The sequence below is a fragment of the Rattus rattus genome, chromosome 4 (assembly GCF_011064425.1).
Source record: "Rattus rattus isolate New Zealand chromosome 4, Rrattus_CSIRO_v1, whole genome shotgun sequence".
Lineage (NCBI taxonomy): Eukaryota > Metazoa > Chordata > Mammalia > Rodentia > Muridae > Rattus > Rattus rattus.
Genome location: NC_046157.1, coordinates 115,908,855 through 115,936,498, shown reverse-complemented (window position 1 = coordinate 115,936,498; position 27,644 = coordinate 115,908,855). Strand labels below are relative to the sequence as shown.

The 27,644-nt window shown below is 48.8% G+C and overlaps 1 protein-coding gene across 1 annotated transcript in view; it reads left to right on the top strand.

Moving 5' to 3' along the window:
* Positions 1–19,750, top strand: part of Rfx8 (RFX family member 8, lacking RFX DNA binding domain) — a 61,049-nt gene extending 41,299 nt beyond the window's left edge. The window contains exons 9-15 of the mRNA XM_032899524.1: positions 339–489; positions 1,555–1,613; positions 3,607–3,763; positions 5,881–5,975; positions 12,316–12,430; positions 14,420–14,736; positions 19,399–19,750. Of these exons, the coding sequence (XP_032755415.1) occupies positions 339–489; positions 1,555–1,613; positions 3,607–3,763; positions 5,881–5,975; positions 12,316–12,430; positions 14,420–14,736; positions 19,399–19,593 (1,089 nt within the window). The 3' untranslated portion in view covers positions 19,594–19,750. The remainder of the gene's footprint in view (positions 1–338; positions 490–1,554; positions 1,614–3,606; positions 3,764–5,880; positions 5,976–12,315; positions 12,431–14,419; positions 14,737–19,398) is intronic.
* Positions 19,751–27,644: the final 7,894 nt, after the last annotated feature.

Genomic DNA, 27,644 nt, shown 5'->3' with positions numbered 1-27,644 from the left:
GTTGGTTCTGACTCTCTGAGTTAGCCAGAGTGGGCGTGGTGCTGTTGTTTGCTTTGTTGTTTAGGTTTTGTTTGTTTGCTTTAATTGAATTGGGGGCCACACTGAGGGTGTGCCTCAGTGGCACATCCACAGAATCTGGGGTGGGTGGGTGGATTCCACTATCAGTATCTGAAAAATGGATACCAGGGTGGCAGGGTGTCCTGTACTGGAAGCAGTGGCTGCCTTAGGTCATTAGTGACGTCCCTCAGACCAGCCGTGACCTGGCCTGCCTCTGGGTCCCTTGCTGGAAGCCCCTGCACTCGCAGGCCGTGCCACTGTGCTTGCTTCTTTCTCCGTAGGGCCTGGAGGACACGCTGCTCCCTGACTTCCTGGAGGATGTCAGTATCCAGTACCTGAAATCAGTCCGGCTGTTCAGTAAGAGGTTTAAACTGTGGCTTCTCGGTGCCCTGGAGGGTTTTCCGGCCATCTTACAGATCTCCAAGCTCAAAGGTAGAGTTGCACACAAAGCACAAATTCTGTACGGTGAGGATGAATGCTGCCATTCGGCAGCTCTGTCCAACGGTCGGTCATGCATGTACATCTCTTTGTTCCTTGTGCATGAAACGGGCAGAGCCAGGCCTGCCTTGGTGACCTGGCCTTCGGTGCCTCTGATGGCTTCCTAGGCTGAGCCACACCCAGTAAACACGGCCTGGGAGTGTCCTTCCCAGCAGCTGTCACAATGAATTACTGAGTTCCTTCAAAGGGGGGGGAGGGAGAGAGGAGAGAGAGAGAGAGAGAGAGAGAGAGAGAGAGAGAGAGAGAGAGAGAGGAGGGAGAGAGAGAGAGACAGGAGGGGGGAGAAAGAGAGAGAGAGAGAGAGAGAGAGAGAGAGAGAGAGAGAGAGAGAGAACAGAGAACGAACGAGCTGCCCCCCCCTCCGGTCCTTTGATAGTTTCCAAAGAGGTGAGAAAATCAGGGTATTTGGAGATGTCAGGTGAAAAAGTCTAGACTCATCGGAGTTCCCATCCTAGTTAGCTCAGACTGCTGTAACACATCACACCCTGGGCAGCTCACAAGCAGCTGAGATCCATTCCTCGTTTGCTCCTGAGGAATGGATCTCGTACAGGCCAGGAGTCCAGCATAGGGAGGTGGCAGACCTGATCCAGTCAGAGTTTGTTCTCTCACATTAAGGGAGAGTAGAGGACTCTTTCTGAGTTCTCCTCTCTTAAGAGCACCAGTCCCCTCAGGAAAGTTCCGAGTTTGCGAATAATTTGCTAACAGGCACCTCCTCTCAGTGCTGTCACTGTGGGGTGATGCTTTACCTCATGAATAAGAGGAACACCTGCCCAGTCCAGACACTACGACTCTGCAAGTCTCAGCCACACCGGCTTATGTTGGTCATGCTGCTCCTAGTGGAATCCCTAAGCCAGTGGGGAAGAGGCCGGCCTGTGGGTGAGGAGGAGGAGGTGTGGGCTGAGGGCAGACAGCTTTGCTGCTTAGCCTCAGGGCCTGCCCCACCACCTGCACAGAGGAGCTAGAGTATGCAGCAGCAGTAATGTCTGTTCTCCTCCACAGAAGTCACTGGATTTGTCAAAAGACTCAGGAGAAAGACGTACCTTTCCAACATGGCGAAGGTGTGTTGCAGCCCCTTGAAGGTTGCTGAGGCACTCGGTGATGTTCCACATCCTGCAGTCCCTGCACACAGGAGGGAAGCCATTTCACCCCACCGATAGGCTGAGGGCAGACAGGAGAACCCTTTGGCCACTGGCTGGGGAGGACCTCGGTCCTATGGTGCAATGCTGGAAGCCCACCCAGCCCCTTGCCCTGAGTCACCACTGATCTCTACATGGGAGAGAGTGCAGGGCAGCATCTAATAAATACAGGAGGGATGCCTCTGGGAATGCTGGTGTCAGAGGTGAAAAGATATCATAGCAGACCCCTGACAGACAGGCAGACAGACAGACAGGCACATGTGTCCCTCTGAACTCCGCATGTCTGGGGCTCCAGTCTCCTCAGCTCTGAGCCTTTGTCTTTCTTAGGTGTTGACTTTGTAGTTGACACCATGGTTCTCAGCCTGTGGGTCTCGAGCGCTCTGAGGTCATGTATCAAGATATTTACATTACAATTCATAGCAGTAGCAAAATTACAGTTTTGAGGTAGCAATGAAAATAATCTTATGGTTGGGGTCACCACAGCATGAGGAACTGTGTTAAAGGGTCACAGCATCAGGAAGGCTGAGAGCCACTGTGCCAGAGGATGGTGACCCAGTTCAGTCCTCCTGGATGTTTAAGTTCCTAACCATAGGTCAACCCACCTTTCACTGAAAATGGTTCCAAGGCCTTTGATGGCTGCATCTGTGCTGTGTGTGGACACGTTGTCCCCTGGACAATACCATGCAACAGCTATGCACACGGAGCGTACTGTACCAGGTGCTCCAAGTCCTCCAGAGATGGTCTTTGCTGTCCGGAAGGCTGTCCGGACTGGGTGCAAACATTACATGTGTAAGGGATGAGCATTGCAAAGCTCGGCACTCACTGCATCCAACCCACGAGCAGAAAGGGCCCCGGGTCCCATGGTGCTCGGCAAGATCTCACCCTGTCCTTTGCCCTGAAAGTTTCCAGTCACTTCGGTTCTCTCTGTACGCAGAGCATCAAGCAACCACCCCCAAGTTGGTACCAAGGGGCAGTAGTATGATGCTAGCTCTGGACATGGGCCCCAAGTCCATCTGAGCCAGAGAGGAACTTACCAGGTCGTCTGTGAACCAGCCCATCCATTAGCACCCAGCATTCCCTGGGCTCTCAGCTGGTCCTCAGGCCATCCCTGGTCTGCAGCATCCAGCAGTGATTAGCTGGTCCTTGATCTCACCCCTTCAGCGTACAGCCCTTTGGGCTCTAAAGTGAACCCACTCTGGGCCAATCTCTGCTCCTATGACTCCTTGAGGGTATTTACTCAAGTCCCCAATGCTGTTCCCTCCTCTGGAAAATGGAGATTACTGTAGTATAGGGATGACCAAGTGTCTATATTTGGTTGTGAGCCTAGCCTTTAACGGCTGAGCCATCTCTCCAGCCCACCAAGTGCCTATTGTATGAAGTCATGAAGGGCAAAGGTTTCTGTCGTCCCCACTCAACTGCTCAGTAAACCAGCTCCAAAGGGTTAAATTCATGCTTGAAGGTCCCCAACAGGAAGCACAGAGACAGAGCTGGGATGGAGCTCAATATCGCGATTGCTTGCCAAGTGCAGGACCCAGAGGGTGACTTCAGAACAAGGAAGGAAAGAGGGAGAGAGGAAATAAGACAGGCTTCCGACCCCATAGCTGTTCACTTAGGATCAAGAACAATGTTACAAGATGCTGATTGGTTACCCTCCACTCTCCTTCCTAGAGTAACCTGGGCCTGGGTGGGGATACTGAGGAAGAGGAAGCTTAGCAGCCCTGCACAGCCCCCCTCGGGGGGCTAGAACGTGTAGAGTTTGAACGTGTCATGTCATTTGAGATTGGACATTAGTGCACACACCCACAGCCATCATTCCCACCCCCTTGACAATCACAGGATGCTCTGTGATGTCTATTCGGGGTGGGCAGTGTGAACACAACACAAATTGATCACTATCCTCCCTCCGCATCCTTAGACAATGAAAATGGTCCTGAAGAACAGCAGGAGAGTCGGCCTCTTGAAGTCAGACCTCCGCGCCATTATCAGAGAAGGCACCCTGGATATATCGAAGAAGGTCCTGGAGGGTGACTCGGGGCACGAAGAGGAGCCAGAGAGCCACACAGAGATGAAATGTAACCCTCCTTCATACTCTCCATTTGGGGGGAGCACAGCCAGCGCTAGGAAGGTCTAACTCCAGCAGAATAGTTACCTAATTGAACGTGCTCACGTTTGTCTTCCTGTAGAGGGCAACAGGCAATCCAGGAACTCCCCAATGGCAGTGGTTCTCAACCTTCCTAACACTGAGACCCTTTAATACAGTCTTTATGTTGTGGTGACTGCCCACCCCCAACCACAAATTATTAACTCCATAGCTGTAATCTTGCTACTGTTATGAATCACAGTGTAAATATCTGATACATGACCCCTGTGAAAGGACCACAGAGGATCATGATGCACAGGTTGGGAACCATTGCTCCATGGCATCTGCTCCCAGGACCTTCCTGAGTGTCAGATAGCATGTTAGTGCCAACGCATGTTTGAGGAGCAGGCCTCAGTATTGCTGCTTGACAGTAGTTCTTTGCCGACATGAGATCATTTCTATATCTGTCTTGTACGCACACAAACCCCAGTGTCTCTTCCATGCTGAGTGATTGGATGGAGTTAGCTCCATGAGTTACCAGGGTACTGCTGACCCGCAGTTAGCAGTGTAGCATTCTAACACTGTGCAGTGTAAGGGTCGAGCCGCCCACCATGGCGTCACTCTACAAACAACTGATATGGAGATCCTCTTGACATTCAATAATTGTAATCGTTTTCCAAGGAAGGGAAATCTCTCTTCTAAAGAGGCCCAGTTGGCGATGACACGCTGTGTGATGAGGCAGGGACAGACTAGTGACTGAAGTACCTTCCCAGAGCACCTTTCAGGATGGATGTTGGGAGTTACCAGAAGGTAGCAATGGGTTCCAGACTCCAATCCTGGCCAGAATGCCCAGGATGACCTAGAACCATCTCCCTCTATAGACATAATCCCTCCCCAGTCTGTACAGCTCTGGCTAAAGCTGCCTGCATAGATGCAGCTCCTTCGGGTGTCAGCTGTGCCTATCTTAGGGCCACACAGAATTCTGCTTCTACACAGTAGCACCTCAGTTTCCATAACCCAGTGGACGCACGGATTCGGTAACAAACACCACCTGCAAAATAATCCTTTCTCTGACCTTGAAGTAGCGTTGACCTGGCTACGGTTGTGCTAGTTTTTAAGGTACTGAGAGACATCCATGATTTTGTAAGAGTGCCCCGTAACCCCTTTTCACTTGTCACTTGTGTCCCTTGTCCCTAAGACCCTGGCTTTCCCTAATCCAGATGCCCCCCGGGATGTCCCAATTCCTCAGCCGAGCAAGTTGCAGGGTTCTAGGCTTTCATTCCCAATGGTAGGAGCCTCACAGTCTTCCCTCCGAGGGCACTGGCTTCCCCTGGAAACCCAGGTGGGAATCTGGTCACTGCTCTTGCCCCCAGCAGCGACCTAATTACAGAGCCTGGTGAAGGGACATGGTCCCTAGATACCTACAAACTTCCTCTTGGCCTACCTAGAGCAGTGCCCGCCCACTGCCTTCCCTGGGTCTCTCAGAAAGGATGCAGAGTCCTGCCAGCGCATTATTAACTGCCTTTGGCACCTTCAGGCCCAGGGTTTCTAAAGCCACTGGGCCTGCTGTTCTCATAAACTCCACCTACTGGGCATCTGCCTCAGGAGGGAAGGCTGATCCTCCTTCGTCCTCCAGCAGTGCTACCTGGGACACCCAGACCTGACGTCACTTACAGGCTCACACACAGGCTGGGGGTTTCCACCTGTATGTGTACATAACCCCAGGCAAGGCACTTACTGCCTTTGATGCCCCCATCATTTAAGTGACACTAATGAGCCAGCTCGTTGGCAAGGCTGTCAAGGATAGGTGAGGTCACGTCTGCAGAGTGCAGTGAGCTCATCTGAAGCCAGACTCCATGTAATTGCAAGGTGGGGCTATTGTCTCAGGACCTGTCTTCCCATTGCAACAAGTGGTGGAGACAGAACTGTCATTTCCAAGAAGTCTACCCCAGGAGCGACAGCTCCAGCCAGAGAGCTTGATCCCTTGTGTTCAAGATGAAGGTGGGGTCCCGGGAACCCCCTCTGCACTGTTCTTCAGGCCTGTCCCCTAGGTGTCTGACATGAGGTCCTAGCTCATGCAATCCTGTTTATTTCACTGTCTCCTCGCAGGCTTAGGCTGTTTAATTTCTTTGCTGGAAACCTCAACAGATCTTGCTGAACTCCTGAACTGTGTGTCTTCAAACCTCCAAGCGCTTGTCTTCCAGGTACTAAATTCTCAATTTTTACAGGAAAGAAGTGGGCGTTGATCCTTCTAGCTAAATGACAGCCTCAGGTACCCAGCAGTTACCTGTATGACTCTAGCCCTGATGACTACAGAGGCAGTAAACTCAGCTCAGAATTCATCCTTTGTTTCCAAAGACTGTAGGCCTTTGGAGAGTCCCTTTGAAGTACTGTCTGTCCCTGGAGGCATGAGAGAGAGGTGGGGGGGGGGCACAAATATGTCAGGGCAGTGTGGGTATTAGCATAGGGACATCAGCTCTCACCTCTCTTAACAAGGCACAAAATGGGGAAGAGGTGGCACAGCACACCGTGTGTGTGTGTGTGTGTGTGTGTGTGTGTGTGTGTGTGTGTGTGTGTGTGTGTGTGTGTAGTGTTTGAGTAAAGGTGGGTTTCATACATGTGTGTATGTGTGCATGTGTGTTTGTATTTGTGTGTATGGTGTTTGAGTAAACGTGGGTTTCACAGATGCATGTGAGTGTTAAGTGTGAAATGGGAGGAAGTAGAGAACACGGTTGTGTGTGGGTAAACAGTCATATGTTAGAATAGGGGACGTGTGTGCTCAGATGAGCACAGGTACGTGCCCAGGACAGGGCGAACATGTGTCGAGGGCGGGCGCACCAAGCAGACTGTCGAGAAGGAGGGAAGCTCTGCCTTTGGGAATAGCAGCGTCCATCGGGTGTTTTACAGACACGTCCCAATGAAGTGGTTTAGAAAAAACTCGAGGAGTGGGCGTGCTGGTCCATGCCCTTAATCCCAGCACAGAGGCAGGAGGATCTCTATGAATCAGAGCCCAGGCTGGTCTATAGAGCAAGCTCCAGCACAGCCATGACTACTTAGAGAGACCCTGTCTCAAAAAATAAAGAGAGAAAGAGAGAGGGAGGAGGAAAGGAGGGGAGGGAGGAGGGAAGGAGGGAGGGGGAGGGAGGGGGGAGGGGGAGGGGGGGGGGGAGGGAGGGAGGGAGGGAGGGAGGAGGAAGGAAGGCAGGCTGCAGCTGTGTGTCGTCAGTGGGACAGCATCTGCCTAGAATGGGTAAGGTTGTGGATTCCACCCTAGGACCACAAAAACAAACAAACAGAAAGGTGGATTGGGTTGTCAGTGGGTGCGAGGGATTGCCTCCCTAGCAGGTGTGCCTCTAGGGACCCCCTCCCCTCACTGTGGTCCCCGGCCTGACTTCCATCACTGTCCAAGTGGACAGCAAGCCATGAAGAGCCAAGGGCACCTATGGAGAAGCTGTAGCACCACACCCACGGTCCCCATTGTGCAGGGGGATAGGGCAGGGGCAGCTCAGAGCTTTGAGCTGGAACTGAGATAGAATCCAGGCACCTTCAAGGTGACAGGGCTGGGAGAAAGCGAGGAGCTTGAAGTGGCACATGAAAGGCATATGTGTGTATTAGCTGAGAGAGAAGGGCAGAGGTGTGAGGATGAGACCACAGGCAGAGATGAGCCTATAGAGAAGAAGGAATAGACGTGGCAGGACCCTGGGCCTGAGACCTGAAAAGGGGCTTCAGGCACCATCTCCCCGTCCCTCCCTGTCTAGCCCTGACCAGGATCTACATCTCCAATGGGTGGATAAACCAGAAAAGTGCCTAAGGAAGGGCCAGGAAGCCCTTTCCCACTGTTCTTCCCATCCTTCGCTGCTTAAAAATAACTACCCAAGCCATGTGAGGAGGGGGCACAATGATTGAGAAGTTGAGGCAGGGGCATCATGAATTCAAGACTAGCCTGCACTACATAGCCGGACCCTGGGGGAAAGGGGGCGTAGTAATAATAATAATTGTTCCAGATTCTGTACCGGACAGTGATTGACTCGGAATGTCATTGATCTGTGCTTTCAAGGGTCTGACCTTATTACTGCCCACTTGCTCAGCAATGAAATCTTTAAAGCCAGTCCAGCCTCAAAGCAGCCAGACTAACTGGTTCGTGTTGCAAGCCACGTGACACCACCATGTGTTGCTGGTGTCCACCACCCTCTCTGCAGCCTTCAGTGAGACATGTTAAGAAAAACAATGTATTTCTTTTTAAGCACATGCCTTGGAGGGGCTTGTTCCTATAAAATAGCTTGGCTGATTTAAAAATGCAGATGACTGTCAATACAACAGCCAGCGCGACGCTTTGGACTTGTCAGAGATGACTAATGGCTTTGGTTGTTAGCATCTGGCAGGATGCTAGCAGAGGAAAATGTCCAACTTTGTTCTTGCCTCACGCAGTTTGGACCCAAGAACACTTTCTAAATGTAGAAGCGAGAAGCTCCTGCTGGCAGCAGGACAAATTCTCACTGGTATTTATGCCCCCCACAGAGCTCCCGCCCAGTTGCCTTCAGGAAGCACCCACACTGGACTGAGGAAGTGGCTCATTTGGTAGAGCTCTTGCCTCACACAGAGGAATTCTAATCCCCCAGCACCTCATAAAACCACACATAGTGATGCTTGCCTGTCACCCCAAGCTTCAGAGGTGTGGCGGGAAGACCAGAAATTCATAGATAGATAGATAGATAGATAGATAGATAGATAGATGGATGGATGGATGGATGGATGGATGGATGGATGGATGGATAGATAGATAGATAGATAGATAGATAGATAGACAGACAGACAAGTAGATAGGTAGATAGATAATGGATGGATAGATGGGTGGATAGATAGGTATGATAGGTAGATGATAGATAGATGGAGAGATGATGGATGGGATAGATAGATAGATAGATAGATAGATAGACAGACAGACAGGTAGGTAGTTAGGTAGATAGTGGATGGATAGATGGTAGATGGATAGATAGGTAGGTAGATAGATGATAGATAAGTAGATAGATGGAGAGACGATGGATAGATAGGTAGATCTATAGGATAGATAGGTAGATCTATAGATAGATAGATAGATAGATAGATAGATAGATAGATAGATAATGGATAGATGATGGACAGATAGGTAGGTAGGTAGATAACGGATGGATAGATGATGGATATGAATGGATGGATAGATAGGTAGAATGGTAGATAATGGGTTGGTAGATGATAGATGATGGATGGATGGATGGATTATTGGACAGATGGACAAACATAGATATACAGATAGATGATTGATAGATACAACACAAACATACACATACACACACACATATACACACATACATACATACACATGCTCCTTATTTTCACAGTGTCCCTCAACCCCACTCTCATCCCACACTCTGGGTCACCAGGGTTAGCCCCCCCCTCAGAGGGAGAAGTGTGATACGAAAGATGGTAAGCCCCAGAGAACGCCTTTGGCATCTGTAGGTTTTCTGTGGGGATGAAAGCAGTAAGAAGAAAAGACATCTCCCTGTTTCCAGCAAGCTTTCCCTCTTGCCTTCAAAGGCACACAGTGGCCAGCCATGCGTGGACCACGTGACCTGTGACTGAGACTCTGTCTTGGAGACACTCTTCAAGTATACACACTTAAAATTCACAGCATTTCATGGCTGTAGTTCACATGTAACTGTCCTCTGCTCTCAGCTTCCACAGAGAACACCTTAGTTACATATGGCAGCGTCCTGTTGACATCCAGGTTAACACAATCTTGGCCATCAGATGGCCAGAGTTCTGCTGGGCACGTGCTGATGCTCACCAATCCTACACATTCACATCCCTACTAACCAGATCTGAGTTTCCTACACAGGCACCCTCCGTGTCAGTGCTGTGGGTTTCGGTGGCCCTCTGTTGGTAAGACATAGCTCTTCCTCCTGCAGAAGAGCTAGTCTGCATTAGCCACCAACCCCACCAGTGGTGCCTCCCCAGAGCACGTCAGTGCGGCTGCTACAATGTTTCTTTGTGGTACTGCTAAAGAAACATTTGGGGGGAAATTAATTGAACCAAGTTCAATTAGTTCCTGCATTAGACAACTCTCAAAGCCAGAGAAGGTCCCCTCTGTCACATCGGGAGTATTTGTAGACAGGAAAAGGATAGAGACAGAGGGATGAAGAGTCGGCTGGCCATTAAGGTTCAAGAAAAGCCATGCCATGCAAAGAATTATGGGCTGAGACTTTGACTAGTCCCCCTTCTCCTCCCCACTCCCTCTCTTCTCTGTACCCCTCTCTCTTGATTTCTCAGGCCAGATAAGAACCTTAGTTTCCTCTTGGTGACTGTCTTAGTTTGGGTTTTACTGCTGTGAAGAGACACCATGACCAAGGCAGCTCTTAGAAAGGAAAACATTTCACTGGGGCAGTTTACAGTTCCAGAGGTTCAGTCCGTTATCATCATGATGGGAAACATTGCGTCATGCAGGCTGACTTGGTGCTGGAGGAGCCAAGAGTTCTACATCTTGAGCTGAAGGCAGCCAAAATGTGACTATTCCCCAGGCAGCTAGGAGGAGGGTCTCTTCTGCCCTGGGCAGAGCTTAGGCATAGGGCCTCAAAGCCCACACCCCACAGTGACATATGTCCTCCAACAAGGCCACACCCACTCCAACAAAGCCACACTCACTCCAACAAGGCCACACCCACTCCAACAAGGCCACACCCACTCCAACAAGGCCACACTCACTCCAACAAGGCCGCACCCACTCCAATAAGGCCACACCCACTCCAAGGCCACAACTCTTAATAGTGCCACTCACTTCCCTTGGGCCAAACATATTCAAACCACCACAATGACAAACTTTTAGTCTGAGTGACTCTAAATGGACCTGTTGGGACCCAGTGCAAAAACTCAGTTCAAGTCAACCCGCCCCCATAAAGTTTGCTTGCTACATTTCACAGTTGACCTCATTTTAAATATTGTAATGGATTGAAAGTAAAACAGACCTATCTCCCACCTCCCTACTTCTCTCCACCTACTTCAAAGGGCTCTGACCCAGAACCACCCACAGGAAATGGAGCAAACTCGCTGCTAGACTAGCGGCCTAGTGATCCTGACAAATCAGATCTGGCCTCTCATCCACAAAACAGATGGAAAAAGTTGGGTCCAGAGAGATGGTCAGTGGTTAAGAGCATTTGCTGTTCTTTCAGAGGACCCAAGTTCAGTTCCCAGCATCCACATGCCTCATGCCTGTAACCCTTGCTCCAATGAATCTAGTGCCCTCTAATGGCATTTACAGGCCCTGTGTACACACACACACACACACACACACACACACACACACACACACACACAACGGAGAGACAGAGACAGAGAGAGACAGACAGAGACAGAGAGAGACAGAGATGGGGCCAGCCTTCCTGACCTTGTCTTAGGATTACTGACAAGAACTCCTAAATCACTAAAGGAGAGGCAGCACTGGACAGGGTAAGGATGTTGGGATAAGGTTGTCAGGGGAATGTTAAGTATACATAGTTAATCAGCCTTGATCAAACTGTGGTCTGGTGAGGGTTAGCCCAGGAGAGCTTTGTCAGTCACAAGACAGTCACCACTGTCTGCGGGAAGAGGGTGAGTCCTGTCATGAGAGGCTTATCCGCCCTGAAATCAAAGGGGACTTCCTTTAAAAAGTGACTCAGTGCAAAGGAGACAAATGGAAGCAGAATTGTCAGGCTTCAGACTTATTTGTGGAGCAGCAGTTAGTCCCTAGGTGCACACCGGTCAAAGGACAACCTTGGCACTGTGCCTCAGACCCCGCCCACCCTTCTCTCCTAAGACAAACACTCCACCCACCCCCTCACCCACACCCTGACCCACAAATGCGGTAAAGAAACAACAGCAGGGTAGCTGGGGGCTGGAGTGTGGGTAGACAGCCTCTGTGTGGAGGTCAGAGGTCACTGTTCAGGATTTGGCTCTCCTATGTTGTGTCTGAGGCAGGGCTTCTCTTCTTCCTGCTGCTGCTGTCTGGCCCTGGACATCCCTGGCATCCTTTGAGACAGGGTAGTGCTCTGGGACCAAACTCAGGTCCTATTGCTTTTGAGGTAAACACTGTGCCAACAGCTGTCCGCTGAGCCCAGCTTTAATCGGGAGTCTGTAGTCCAGGCGAAGAGTCCAGACTAAAAGCAAAAGCAGCCACTGCGTCCTCCTTACAAGACTAGAAAATCGGCCTCAGGCTCGCCTCTGCCTTCCCCAAATGGATTCTTCCCTTGTACAATGCATCCAGACCACAGTATCCCCGCCCTCCACTCCTCCCAGCTGCACCCTCCCCTCTCTCCTCATCCACTCCCTCCCCACCTCCCTTGAGAAAACAGCAGGCCTCCAAGAGACAGGAGCCAACTCCAAGAAAACAAAACGCAGTAAGAGCAGGCAGAGTTGGCCTCGGATCCCATTAAAGTATCTGCTCATGACAAATACGCGCTTTTGAAAACATGTTTCTTTTCCTTGATTTTTATCATAAACGCCATTTTTCCCTTCTTACGCCCCCAAAAATAATAGCCGAGCAAAAGCAAAGAGGAGTTTATCAAGCTCGCCGCCAGCTTCCAACTGAAGTGGAATTTCCTTCTCACCGCTGTGAGCAAAGCCATGACCCTGAGCCACAGAGACAGTTTCGGTGAGTGACCCTCAGAGGCACGTCGCTGGTGGGGGTATGTGGGGGTAACCCCTGAGTCCCCACCTGCAGTGTCCCAGGTGCTGGTGTACGTGGGGGTGGACTCTGAGAGAGAACACTTGCTTACGGTGTACAAGTCCAAACCCCAACACTGAAAAAACAAACAAAAAATAGTGAAACCGGTTGGGGATTTAGGGGTAGAGCGGGGGAAGCGCAGCCCCTGAGTCCCCCAGCCTGCCAAAAAAAAAAAAGAAATAGTGTCCCAGGTGCTAAATCATGGGCACTGGGCAGACAATGCACTTTTAGCATGGACACAGAAAACCACAGTTATTTGTTTATTAGACTGTCCACTGAATAAAGGAGACTGCACCTCTCACAGGGGAGACAGAAAGACTGTCCATGAGGACATCTCCAGAGCAGGTTAAATGAGGAAGGACCAACCTTCCTGTGTGTGCCTGTTCCTCCCACCTCAACTGTTAGAACAACAATTGATAAAGCCCTGAAATGGCCCAGTGATGTTTCTCTTCTGTGAAGGGCAACCAGGCCATTGATGAAGATTGAACATGAGGAGGTTGTGGGGAGGGAACTTTTTTTTTTTGTAGTTTTTTGAGATGAATCGTTTGATGAACAGATATTTCCCCCCCCCCTGAGTCCCCACCCTGCTTCCCAGGTGTCGGGCACTGGGCATGGGACTGAACCTCTAGGTGTGTCCATGAGACAGTGAGCAAAGCTGTCTCCCGCCCCCAGGCTGCTTCTGTCGGGCCCAGTGATGATAACTACCTCATACAGCAGAGGGAAGGCAAAGCCTCCACTCCCACAGTCTACACACTAGTCAGGCAGGATCAGCCTCCCCCCACAGGCTGCCAGGCGCCATCACTCCATGTAGACAGAGCCGGAAGAAGGCAAGCCTTAGTGTAGATCAGTTTGCAAACACTGAGACAGCCATGTGGGTGACGCCCATCGTTAATGGGGCACTCCCTTCTGGTCCAAACATTATGCTAACACCCATCCCAAGCAAAGAAATAGAGCAAGACCAGGTGTGAGTGCAGAAGATGCCCAGGTCTGAGGGTGTCATTCCACCACCTCAGCTCCCCTGTCTGCATGTCACTCAAAGTCAGAGCGTGCATGCCAGCAGTTACCCCCCTCCCTGTAAACTGTAGTCTTCACAAGGTTTAGCAGGCTGGGCATTGTTGACTAGGTTTACTGTAGGCAAGTCAGACAACTGTCTCACAAGCAGAGTCCGTCCCCTGCATTCATAGATCAGCGAACCCTGGGTGGGGAAAATTGTGGGGGCTTTGAAATGGGCACATGGCTTTAAGAAGACGGAGTTCACACTTCTGGAATATGCTCTCATTACTTTACAGCTCCGCAACCTGCAGCCAACCGAAAACCCAAGCCCCTCCCACTCACACAAGCAAGTCGCCGGCATCCTCCTGTGAGGCTGATTCTGCCCAGAGGACGGATCACACCTGTGTCATAACCGGTCACAAAATACATGGTCACCGGTCCCCACTGCTGCCTGTGTTGAGTGACTCCAATTCGCTTTCAGTCCTTCTACACCATATCCCCTCTCTCGCTAATAACTTAAATCACACCAAAGCCACCGTTTTGCTTTGTTTAAAAAGTATCTTTAAAGATTGCACCGGCCAGATCTCCCGTTCTGTTTCCCGGGCAAACATCAAGGGCAGAGTTCTCTCTGGTAGAGGAGAAGGAACCGCACCTGTCTCCTCCATGATGTGCTTGCGCCACACCTGGTCTGTTAATACCAGATGGGTATTAACTTCTCTCTTACCAAGTCAGCTCTAGCCTCTGGCCCTCTGTCTGCGGCTGACCTACAGGGCTCCCTGAGTGTCGATGGCTGCAGGAGTCGAAAGTCCAATCCCTTACGGCCAGCCACCCCAACCATTCAGTTCATTCTCTAGTATCAAGGAGTTAAAAGCCACCGGTTCCCTAGAGCTTGACATCTTCATCTCTGGTGTCATTTAAACGCAGGCGCCTGGCATCTGTTTCACCTGCTGCTGTTGGAATACGTGATTCACATACTGGAGTCATGCATGGAAGAGGAGGAGGAAGAGGAGGACCTGGGGAGCCTCCAGGACCTGCTGTCGGATGACCAGTTCCTCACCCAGCCGGACCAGGCCCTTTTCCACTCTCTAGATTCTCTGCCAGCATCGGAATGTGCAAGCCGGAACGTGGAGTCACCTCAGGTGACACTGAAACACATGAGCCAGAGCTGCAGTCCCATGGGTGTGAGCAGCATGGTCCTCCAGGTGCTGGGCTTCCTGGTGGACACCGCCACAGGCAATAAGGTAGAGACCCCCACACAGACAAGACACACAGAGAGACAGAGAGACAGAGACAGAGAGACATACAAGGGGAGAAAGACAGAGACATACAGAGGGATACAGAGAGACAGACAGACATACAGACACACAGAGGGAGTGAGTTAATAAAAATGCTAAATCGTTATGAAACTCATAAAGATGGCATGGTCTGAACAGAGGTGAGGGGTTCCAGAACCCGCTTTTTTGCATTCATTTTGTCAGGGGGGGCGGTGATAGCTTGCCTGCCCATTGCTGGTTGTGTGTGTGTGTGTGTGTGTGTGTGTGTGTGTGTGTGTGTGTGTGTGGTGTGTGTGTATGTGTGTGTGCATGGAGGGACATGTATGTGCTTATGTGTGTGTATTGTGTGTGCACATGTTAGGGTACGTGTGTGTGTGTGTGTTCATTTGTGAATGTGTGTGTGTGTGTTTAGGGGCATGTATGTGCATGCATGGGTGTGCATCTGGCTGTATGTGTGTGTGGTGTGTGTCCATCTTGGATGTTTTGAGACAGAATCTCTCCCTGGCCTAGAACTGGTCATTAAACTAGGTTGGCTTAACTGAGCCCCAGAAACCCACCCATCTCTGTCCCCACCTGACTTTTCTCAGAAGCTTCTGGAATTAGGCTCGCGCTTGCAGCACAAGCGCTTTACTGAGTCCTTTCTGTGGCCCTAATTTCTTCAACTCCTGTACACATTTGGGGTTTAGCCACCATCCCTAGTTTTCCATTTGTGATCATGAATCCCTTCTAGAGCAGACAGGCTATGTAGAAGCAGATACATTGTCCATGACTCCATCAACAGTGAATATCAAAACTGTGCATGCCCAGTATTCCCCAAAGTACAGCCCCCGGGCGGGGAACTGCCTTTGCAAAACAAACCCTTAAGTGTTCCAAAGCTCAAAGATTCTATACAAGAAGTTCAGAAAGGCATCGCGTAAGTCAAAAAGCCATCAATGGGAGCCAAGGAAATGGATCTTTGAGGTTACACTGTCTGTCTGTCTGTCTGTCTCTGCTTAGACTTTGCTTTTTCATCTTGGAAAAGCAAAGTCATCCATCCAGTTGTGTTAACAGCCTCTGTGCATTCTTGGTGTGGGTATGGGTATGGGTATGGCCAACATTCAGACAGACACTGAGAAAGAAATCAGGCTTGTTCAGGGGCCAGGGACCAGCATCTCAGGAAGACAGAGGAGTCGTTGACTCAAAGCTCTGACCTGAAGGGATTAGAGTACTAAGACCTTTGGTAGGGAGGGAAGAGAGGAGCCAGGAGGGATGGCTACGTCCTAGGTACATCTTTCCCATCTATGGTTTGCCTCTGTTTCCCTTCTTGTTGAGAATACTGCAGTAGATCTCAGCCACATAGCCTGGCTTCTGAACTTCTTTAGAGACAAATATCACTTTTCTTCAGGTTATACTCTTGTCAGGCCCCTGCTATGTGATAGTTGAACACGGAAAGCTAAAGATTATGGAGTGCCGTCTGTGCTCTAGTGTTTGCCAGAAGCTCTGAGCTCCATCAATCTAAGGGAAGATCAGCAAACATCTTAATTTAGGCAGGGCTTCCCTTTAGGATTTAGAGTGCCTAGAAATAGACAGACTATGAAAGGACTGGGGAGAGGAAGCAACCTTGTAGACGGATAAACGTAGTCCTTCCAAGGACAATGCCAAAGGAACCAGCCTGTTAGAACATATGTCCCTATAAAAGACTTCTTCTCATGTGTGAGTGAGCGTAGTCAGTCAGCCGGGAACAAATGACCCCAAAGTCAGAGACCCGACTGTAAGTGGGAGCTGGGCCTCCTCACATGAGGAGCTGGAGCCAACGTTCCAAGAGCAATGACAGAAAGCAGCCCAGGGCCCTATGAAAAAGGCTAACAGGGAATGACTCTCCCCCAGAGAGTGGCCTAGAAAATCTGTGCAGGCCCAGTAGCAGGCCTGTAGGAGCCTGTTATAGAGCAGTCCATAGAACCCAGTAGGACCACCACCATCAGGGCTGGGCTGCAGTAGTCAATAAGAATATGAATTACAGCGTGAGAGTCTATTAAAGAGTAAAAATTGACACCCAGTGATGTTGGTTAAAAGATGATGAGGAACACTTTACTCAAGACGATTCTGGTGGGTGCAAGGACCACTGAATGGAGTCTTGCCCATCTCTGAAAACAACGATAGCGTATAGGTCAGGATCAAGGAGAAGTCAGCTGTCAGAAGTCACTAGGAGACATCAGACGTCAGGAGGGTTCTGGGTAACTCAGCTTGATAGGATTGTCTCCAACGGTGGACCATGGTGCCCAGATCTTTCCCAGGGAATAGTGAAGGCTGAGGAGCCACATGTGGAGGATGTCGGAGTATCAGGGATGGTAGGGATCTTCTCAGATTGACTAGAGATTCCCTTTCAGTGAATAGATAGTTCTAGAAGAAGGTTCAGGGTTAAGTTTGGCCAAGTAGAGAACTTTGTCAACGTTTGCCTGCACCCTCTCAGGAAGGTGAACAAGTGAACTTTCACCTCCCGAGCCACAGTTGAACAGGATGGAGAGCAGGCATGAGCATCACTTTGCCATGTGGGAAAGGGGATGTCACCAGATCTGCGTTACAGTGCCATAGCTGAGACCTTCGGATGGTGGGTTTTCCCCAAGATCACCTCACTGAGAGCACAGGGTTCACACCCGTACAGATACCTTCCCAAGGCTAACCCTCCTAGCATCCTCTCTTCAGTGGCCCTTCCACCCATCGGATTAATTCTAAATTCATTCAGCGACCTGGTCAAGTGCACAGCTCATGCACACGAACTCCCGAGTCTCACCTCTTCACGTGTTACCTCAGAGCAAGCAGCTTAATTCCATAGGTTTAAATAAGCCAATCCCTGAAAAGTGCTTTAAAACAACACCCAGCCGACCACCATGGCTCTTCCTCCTGGCAAGCTCCTCGCTCTGAGCACCTGCCCTTAACGCCACCCAGCCCTGTAGTCCCAGAAGCTCATCACAGCGAGGTCTGACTTGTGTTTAATTGGCGGAAACAATAGAGAAGGCTCTAAGAACTTAATTGAACTTCGTAATGAAGAAGTACAAGCAGATGAATGACAGATAATCCAAGGTAATATGCATTAGAGATTAATTAAAGCCACTCTGTTTCTTCACGCCTGCTGACTTAGCTGTAATGACTTAACCAAGCTAACACCGAGGAGTCACACGCCTCTGATTTTCATTGCATTCATTATCCGGCATGTGTGCACATCATCAACAACAAAAGGCACACACACACACACACACACACACACACACACACACACACACACCCATGTCCCATCTGCTGAGAGTTAATGCCCCGTGTACTGCACATCTGTGACAGCCTTGTTCTCAGAACAATTTAGCGCTGCCCTGCACCTAGGGCATTCCAGACTGACACATCCATCCGTCAGTCCTGCGATCTGTGGCAACATTCCAAAGGCTCTAAGAGATGCCAAGGCATGTTCAAGAAAAACAGGAAAAGGTGTTGGTGACACCAGATAAATAATCTTTAAAAATAAACTGTTTTTTACCTTCTTCATTTAAAGTGGTGTGTGTGTGTGTGTGTGTGTGTGTGTGTGTGTGTGTGTGTGTGTGTGTGTGTGGAGAGAGAGAGAGAGAGAGAGAGAGAGAGAGAGAGAGAGACAGAGAGACACACACACACACACACAGAGAGAGAGAGAGAGAGAGAGAGAGAGAGAGAGAGAGAGAGAGAGAGAGAGAGACTGAGACTTTGTATCCATGGTAGGGGTTGGTTGGTTTGCTCCCTTTAGGCCGCGTGTGCAGGAGAATACTCATGTGCAGGTTAAAGGACAACTCATGGAGCTGGTTCCCTCCTTCCACCATGTAGGTCCCTGGGATCAAACCCATCCATCTTGGTAGCACCTTTACCAACTGAGCCACCTCTCACTACCCCAAAGACAGATTTTTGAGGTGTGCTTGAGGGTGGAGTGTTTATACAGTTAGAGAGGTTTTGTGTGTGCGTGTATGTGAGTCCTGCACCTAACATTTGTCTCGTCCACATCTTTGAGAAATACATTCCCTTGTGGAAGATTGGTTGGTGAACTCAGACCAAGAGGAGATAACCCCGTAACTACTCTGAAGTCCCTAAGGTCATGCTCAATGCTTTGCAAATCTCCCAAGTTCCCCTAGAGCTGAGGGGATCCCAGCCAGCCCTCTCCATCCCCTGCTCCTCTGGTGTGAGCAGGTCAGCGAGACAGTGAAGGAGCTGTACAGGAGCCCGTGAACCTCTGTAATCCTTGACTGCCCTTCTAGTGCCAATTCAACCAGTGGAAGGCAACTGTTTTCACGCCTCTCCCCAAGTCTGAGTCTATTTTTGAGGAATGGTGGAGGTTTTGTGGGAAGTAGTCAGCCCCAGGGTGTCTCCCCAAACTGCAGACAGACCCTCACGCCTTTCCTAAAGATGGTTCATGCCATTCCTTGGCATGAGCCATCTCTCCTGCCTGATCTTATGACTGGCTGGTCCTCCCAAGAGATCTCCATGAGTGTGGAGGATCCCTTGAGAAATTAGGGTCCCCCAGCAGGAGCAAAGGAAATGCACACGCTTCCTGTTAGGTTCCCCAAGTGGGTGGCTTCTGCAAACAGGAGCTGAATAACGGGTTCTTTTGTCTTTTCCCTTCGAACCCCATCCCTGCAGCTCATCCAGGTTCTGCTGGAGGACAAGGCTACTGAAAGCGCTGTGAAGCTCAGCCTTCCCGTGGGACAAGAAGCCCTCATAACCCTAAGCAATGGACAAAGATTTGTGATTCACATATCAGACGTGCCCCAAAGCTCGGAAAACACCTACTGCAGGAAAAGCGACTCGACCATGCCAGGGGGCTTGCTGGAGTAGCGTGAGGAAGCAGGCTTGAGGTTTTAAAACATGTATGAAGTCCTAAAGCTTTTGTATTGCTCTCCGAGAGTTTAATGTATATAATAGATGACGCATTTTGTGTTTGTAATTTTGAGGAATTGTATTTGATCAAACTATAAACTAATTTTGAGAATAATCCGTCTCACCTTTTGCTATTCTTTGGGATCTCTTGGACAGTTGCCTTCGGGGACAGAACAGACAACCGATTTAAGAAATCTCATGTGGTAGAAAAATTTGTCAGACTTGAAGAGCAGAAGGAAGCTCAGTGAATTCTCCCCGTGCACTAGTGTGTGTGTGTGTATACATGTTATGTGTGTGCTACATGTGTGTTTACATGTTATGTGTGTATATGTGTACGTGTACATCTGTGTATGTGTGGGTGTGTGTGTGCGTGTCTGTGTGTGTATGTGTGCATATGTGTTTGTGTATGCGTGTGTGTATGTGTGTGTGTTTGTGTGTTACGTGTGTGTACATGCTATGTGTGTGTATGTGTGTGTGTCCGTCTGTATGTGTACATGTGTGCATGTGTGTGTGCGTGTTCGTGTGTGCATGTGTATGTGTGTGTGTGCATGTCTGTGTGTGTATGTGTGCGTGTATGTGTGTGTGTGTATGTGTGTGTGTATGTGTGTGTGTGTGTGTGCGCGTGTGTTTGTGTGTGTGTGTCCCATTATGCTCAATCCCTGGTATTCCCCAGTGTGGCTAATCGCCTGCTTCATTACCTTAGTTTTCAAAGCATGAGGTAGAATTATAATTCAAAAATGTCTACGACAGGTCCCTTTTATAAAGCACAATCTTAAAAGTTGTTGAAGCTTTGTGTATCGCTGCTATGCCGATACAATTTCTGCAACTGATTGATGATTAACATGATTTCTGACATAAATGAAAAGACTTGAGAAATTACATATCCTTTAGATTCACATAGGAGGGGAATTAGATTCACCTGCAAAATGAATTTAATTTCCTATATGCATAGAAGTTTTAGGAAATAGGAACTGGGTCACACTAGAATTTTTCATCTTTGGGGGTTGGAGAGATAGCTCAGCAGTGAAGAGTGCTTGCTGCTACTTCAGAGGACCCAGGTTCTCCTCCCACCTTGCAGCCACCTGTAGCTCCAGTTCTGGGGGACCCAACGCCCTCTAGTGGCTTCTCTGTTCACTGCATTCACTTGCGTAACTCCATATCCATGTATAGACCATCACACAGATTAAAATTAAAACTAAAAATTGTTTTAGAATATGCATCACGGGGCTGGAGAGATGGTTCAGTGGTTAAGAGCACTGACGCACTTCTAAAGGTCCTGAGTTCAATTCCCAACAGTCCATGTGGCTCACAACCATCTGTAATGGGATCTATCTGTAATGCCCTCTTCTGATGTGTCTGAAGACAGCTACAGTATACTTATATATAATAAATAAACACATCTTTAAAAAAAGAATATGCATCGCAATAGTTTTAAAGATAATCACAATTTTAGACCCCACCCTAACTACCTCAGTCCCCAAACTCTCAGGAAGTCTTAGAGACTAATTCAGACACTAACAACACTCTCCTCCCTCCAGAGGCTGTTTGTGTCTCTTGTTTGCTAACATATAAACAGACAGTTGGCAGCTGAGTCATGGGGGGAAAGCTACAACGGGCTGGTGAGACGGCTCAGCAGGTAAGGGCACTGGCTACCAAGTCTGATGTCCTGAGTTCAGTCCTTGGATCCCCCATGGTGGAAAAAGAGAAGTGACTCCAAGTCCCCACTCCGACCACCACCACATGCACGATTCATTAATCACCTGGAATGAATAGAGATGTAATGAACTAAAATAATAAGTATTTAAAAATAATAATAAGAAATCAAGGCACTGGGGATGTGGCCGGCGCTACAGCGTTTGCTCAGCACGTACAAGATCTTGGGCTCTGTCTCCAGTATCAGAAATTGATGATCACTCAGATGAGTTGATCCCATGACAAGGCTTGGACTGGAGTTTCCTGGAGAGAGCAGGACTAAGAGTCACCCGGAGGAATCTAAAAGCAAGCTGGGTTTGAAAAGCGTAGGGCCTGCATGCCCTGGGGTGTGGACAGAAGTGCCCTGTGTGGGCATGAGCGCCCAGCCATGGAGGAGCGTCCTGCCACGGAGGGGCGTCCTGCTCTAACTCCTGTGCCCCTTTCTGTCGAGCCAGACAGGGGTTGGAGTAAGGTACAATTATTTATCTACCTCTGCCAGCCGCAGCCCTGCAGCCATTGTCAGCAGGATGGAAGAACCACTCTCTATCTCTCGAGAAGAATTCACTGGTCTCCCCTGGAATAGCCTCCTGTGGCCACAGGAAATCTCTCTACCATTCCTTGAGTTTGAATATTGACCCAGGGGCTAGAAACAGCGTGTAAAGGGGGCCTGTCTTCCACTGTTTCTGTGCACCCCTTTGCAGCTGCAGCAGCATGAAGAGGAGTCTGCACGGCCTGTTTTCTGCTGTGGCTTTGTGCCACTTTGCGGCTGTGGCGTCATGGCAGCCCCTCTGTGAGCACGTGTCCCGACATGGCCACTGTTTACTTAGTGTTTCCCTCACAGTCCAGCTTGGCTGGTCTTGAGCCTCAGCGGCGGTCCCTGACACACTTGCAGAGGGCTGACTAGACAAGGAAAACTTATCTGGGATGACTTGGCTGTCCTTTGGGGAACTCGCATTCTCTTTGCAGAGGGAGCTGGGAGGAGAGCAGAGGAGGAGATCCACAGCACGGTCACTTCATTTTATTCTTGTGCCACTGCCAAGCTCAGAGCCAGAGAGGAAGCTGCACTAACAGCCATGGGCACCAGGGAGGTGTTCAGCATCCGGAACTGCCTCGGTCACTCCACCACACACCTTATGGACTTCAGTTCACGCCAGCTGATGTCTAGACAGTGTTCCCCAATTGTTTTGTTAGGACAGCCTGAACAACACCTTCTGCCGACCCCACATCCCTCACTGCTGTGGCATTGCTAAACTCACGAAGCAGCAGAAACACAGGCTCCTCAGGAATGCACACTGGCAACAGCACCTCTTCTGGAACAATAACAGGAGACAGGGCTATTGATGAGACCCTGCACAGACAGGAATCCCCCCAAGGCTGTTCGTCAGTGTGGAGCTTACAGACAGGGAGGCATATCACATCTCTCTCTGGGGTAATAATAGCTACACCCACAGACATCTTGGAACATACATTCTCCCTCGTGGTGATGAGTTAGAAACCCACTAACATTCTGGCAGCAGACAGATTCCCCGGAAAGGGATATTTGGTTTAAAATTCATGTTCCAAAATTAAGTATTTGTCGTAGATTTATTCATTTCCCAGGTACCGTGACTAAGTCAGCAGGCCTCTGATTTTGATGAAGCATATGTAGCAGGTAGAGAATGGCAGACACTGACTCAATGAGCAGATTAAAACAGAATATCTTACCTGGGGGTTCACGTTAGAGAACCACAGGGTACCAACAGGAGGCTTCCACAGGACACTGGAGCAGAGCCTCTCTCACAGGGTGTAATTTGAAGTCAGGCGTGAAGAGGGTAAGTTCCAGAAGGGCCAGAGAGGAATAAAGTAGATGGCTTTACCTCTCAGTCCAGGGTCACCCTTGAGGTCAGTAGCTATGAATTTAAAATGGTTCCAGGGTTTTCAATCAGTATTGTTTTTATTTATTTATTTATTTATTTATTTATTTATTTATTTATTTATTTATTAAACACCATAGCTGTCTTCAGACACACCGGAAGAGGGCATCAGATCTCATTACAGATGGTTGTGAGCCACCTTGTGGTTGCTGGGAATTGAACTCAGGACCTCCAGAAGAGAACTCAGTGCTCTTAACCACTGAGCCACCTCTCCAGCTCCCAGTATTGTTTTCTAAGGGAGAAGTAACTCACTGGTACAGCACTTGTCCTGTATGTGCAGGATTGTGTGTTCAATCCCCAGTAAACAAAAAACCCAGGGCTAAGACACCCACTTTGGTCACCCTGTGATATCTGATATTACAGTATTATGTATGTGTGCATGTATCTAATACAAAGATATACACATCATAACACGAACATACTTTTTTTCTAAAAGTCTTGCATTGAAATTACACAAGAACCCAGGGATTTAAGTCCAGACTTTATCAAAGCAGCTAAAGGTAACCAGTTGCTTCTGCCAATCCAGGAAAACCTGAGTTGCAGTTTTCACGGCCTCAGGATAAACAGGGCAACTGCCCGAATGTCTGAACCAACCTGGGTGTGAATTCTGAAGCGGAGCCTCCACACACTCTGCTGGAACATCCTGCTTATCTTAGGATAGGGAAATCAGAAGTAAGTCCATTCTTCCTCCCCTCAGAAGAAGACAAGCAAAATTACAGTGCAGGAGAGAGACTGCACTGACAGACACACGACAGCTCTGACAGACACACAACAACCACTGACAGACACACAACAGTACCGTCAGACATACAACAGTCACTGACAGACACACAACAGCTCTGACAGATACACAACAGCTCTGACAGATACACAACAGCTCTGACAGATACACAACAGCTCTGACAGATACACAATAGCACTAACAGACACACAACAGCACTGACAGACACAACAACTAACAGACACACAACAACCACTGACAGACACACCTCAACCACTGACAGATACACAACAGCCACTGACAGATACACAGCAGCTGCTAGAAGCTCCCCTGCACTTCCCTGGATAGCCAGCCCTCTGCCTGCTCGGCTAAACACAACCATTGTAGCATCATAGAGTAACAGCGGTGGCCAGAGCAGTAGGAGCAGCAGAGCAGTATAGGTGCATCCTTCCCCTTTTGCTTGAATGCTCCTGCTTGGCCAGGCCAGAGATCTCTGTTGATAGTGTCTGGTGCACAGACAGGCATACTCATATAGACAAAATAAATAAATCTAAGAGGAGGAGGAGGAGGAGGAGGAGGAGGAGGAAGAGAAGAAAGGGAGGGAGATGCCCTCAGATAATGGTGACCAAAGAAGTCACGCAAATTTATAGAAGGCAAGATATACTTAGGACTAACACCTCAGAAGATACGAGGAAAGACATTACACGATGTTGAAAGGCTCAATCAGCAGACATGGTGGTTTGGAATGTCCCTCATAGTCTCCAGTATTTGGTGCTACCACACTGGAGGAAGTACATCACTGGGTTTGTGATTTCTCAGCTTCCTGTTCCTGCCACCACGCCTGCTACTTATTGCCATAATGAACTCTTACTCTTCTAAAACTATAAGCTAAAATAAAAAATTTCAGAAAGTGCCTTGGACATGGTATTTTATCACAGTAGCAGAGAAGCGTGGGATAAGAGGCTGTTTCACAGCGGGTGATTGTGATTTGCCTCATGCTCTAGCAGGGGCATGATTTTTGCCAGCTGCAGATAGTTTAATTCTGGGGACTCTGGAGAGGGTGTAAATGGGAGAGCCCTGAGACGTCCTGAGGAGACTGTTGCTCCCCCTGCTGCTTCCCTGCTGCTCCAAGTTGCTATTGTTGCATTTTGACAGGTGGTCATGAGTAAAGAGACAAGAAGAGGAAATCCTGACAACGAAGATTGGACTTGCCCAAGGAGGCCAACACCGCTAATTAGCAGTAACTAGTCTAAAAAGTCTATGCCCCCTTTCCTTTTAACCTTCTTTCTCTCCTACCTAGTGTTGGGGGCTTGGAAATGTTTAAGGCAGAATAAAGGTTGGAATGGAGATAAAGCTATAATAACTCAATAAAGTAGCTTTAAAAAAATAGTGCCAAAAATGTTCAGAAAACTGAGATTATACAAAGTATCATTTGAGCATAATGACAAGAAATTAGAATTCGAAATCAAGGGGAAAATATCCCTAGAAAATCTGAAAATATATAGAAATCATACTCTTGAACAACCAGGGGCTCAAACCAAAGGAGAATTCAGAGAATACCTCAAAACAAACGAAAAGCAAGCACAGCACATACTGCATTAGTTATGTGTCTGCTGCTGTGGGAAACACTGGCCAAAGGCCACAGGGGAGAAAAGGGTTCATTTCACCCTACAGTTGTAATCCGTTATGGAGGGAGTCAGGGCTGGAACCTGGAGGTAGAAACTGAAGTACGGGCCATGGAGGAGTACTGCTTACTAATTAATTCCCTGTGTTTTGCTCAGCCTGCCTTCTTATACCACCAAAGACCATCTGCTCATGAGGGTGGGGAGAAATCCCCAGGGAGCTTGGCCTTCCATACCAATCATTAATCAAGAAAACGCATTACAGTTTGCCTACAGGTCAACCTGAAGAAGGAATTTTCTCATCTGAGTTTCCTCCTCCCAGAGGAGGAACCAACCCCAACCGAGACACACACCAAAACTTAGGGGACACAGACAAAGCAGTAGTAAAGGAAATTTACAGCATAGGATACCTACATTTAGAAGAAGAAAGCTGTGTGCGCCTATAATCCCAGCACTCAGGAGGCTGAGGTAAGAGGCATATGGAGGTAAGAGTTGAGACTAGCCTGGGCTACACACAGTGGCTTCAAGGCCAGCCTGGAATGTCCACCAAAACACTGTCTAAATAAATGAATAGATAACCTAAATTTATAATGCAGCAAATTACCAACATAATAAGTTAACCCCACATGTAGTAAGAAGAAAATTAAAAAAGATTTGATTAGAAATAAACACAAGTAAAAGAGAAAAAAAATTAGGTGGGCTTTTGACAGAGCCTGCTAATCTTCAGCAAATTCCCCGAAACCACACAACGGGGAAAGAAGAGTCTCCTCCACAGATGTTGTTTTAGACGCTATGTATCTGTATTCTTTGATCTTACACCACATACAAAATTAACTCAAAAGGGACCTAAGACGTGAAATCCAGGGAAAGTTCACAGAGGAGAACACAGCAGGGAAGCTTCTCAGGTTGGTCTCGACAGTGGTGTATCAGAAACGACACCACATGGACAGGCAGAAAGTGCAAATACAGACGAATGGGGCTACATCCATTTATTTAAAAGCCCAGGGAGGTGAATGACACACCAGCAAGCTACGGAATGAGAAAATAGTTGTGAGCGGCCTGTCTGGCAGGGTGTGTGCTGGCTTGTCCCTACTGTCAACTTGACATAAGTCAAAGTCACCTGGGAAGAAGGAATCTCAGCTGAAGCACTGCTTCAGTCAGGCTGGCCTGTGGCCATGCCCATGAGAGACTGACTCATGATTGATGTGGGAGGGCCCAGCCCATTGTGGCTGGCAGCATCGCTGCATGGGCAGGCCTGGGTTATACACACAAACTAGCTAGGCATGAGTCATGGAGTGACCCAGCAACATGAGACCCTCTATGCTATCTGCTTCATTTCCTACCTTGAGATCCTCTAATGGAAGTCCATAACCTATAGGTTGAAATAAACCCTTTCCTCCCCTATGCTGGCTAGTTGTTTTTGTTAATTTGTCACAAACTGGAGACACCTGGGAAGAGGAATCCTCATTGAAGAATTACCACCATCAATTTGGCTTGTGGGCTTGTCTGTAGAGCGTTTACTTGATTGCCAATTGATAGACGAAGGCCTAGCCCACAGTGGGCGGTGCTACCCCTAGGCAGGCGATCCCACGTTGTGTAGAAGTGTCTGAGTGTGACCTGGAAGCAGGCTGGCAAACACCTTTCCTGCATGGGCTCTGCTTCAGTTTCAGCCTCTAAGTCCCTGCCTTGGTTTCTCTCAGTGATAGATTATGACCTGGGAGTTTCGAGAACAAAATAGACCCTTTCTTCCCCAAGCTGCTTCTGTCAGTGTTTTTATCATAGCAAGAGAAACTAGCAAACCCCTCAAGTTGCTTTTGGTCGAAGCGTTTTATCATGTTAACAGAAACCAAACTCGGTCAAAGTGTTAACATTTAAAATACATACGGGACCCCTACAATTCAACAACAACAAAAATTAAACCCGGCTTTTAAATGTGCAAATAACCTAAATAAACTTCTCTACAGAGAAGGTGAATCCATGGGCAGAGCGCACACCAGCAGAGGCTGACATTGGTGGTCATCGGGAAAGGACAGGCATAAGTTACAGCGTCATATCACCTCA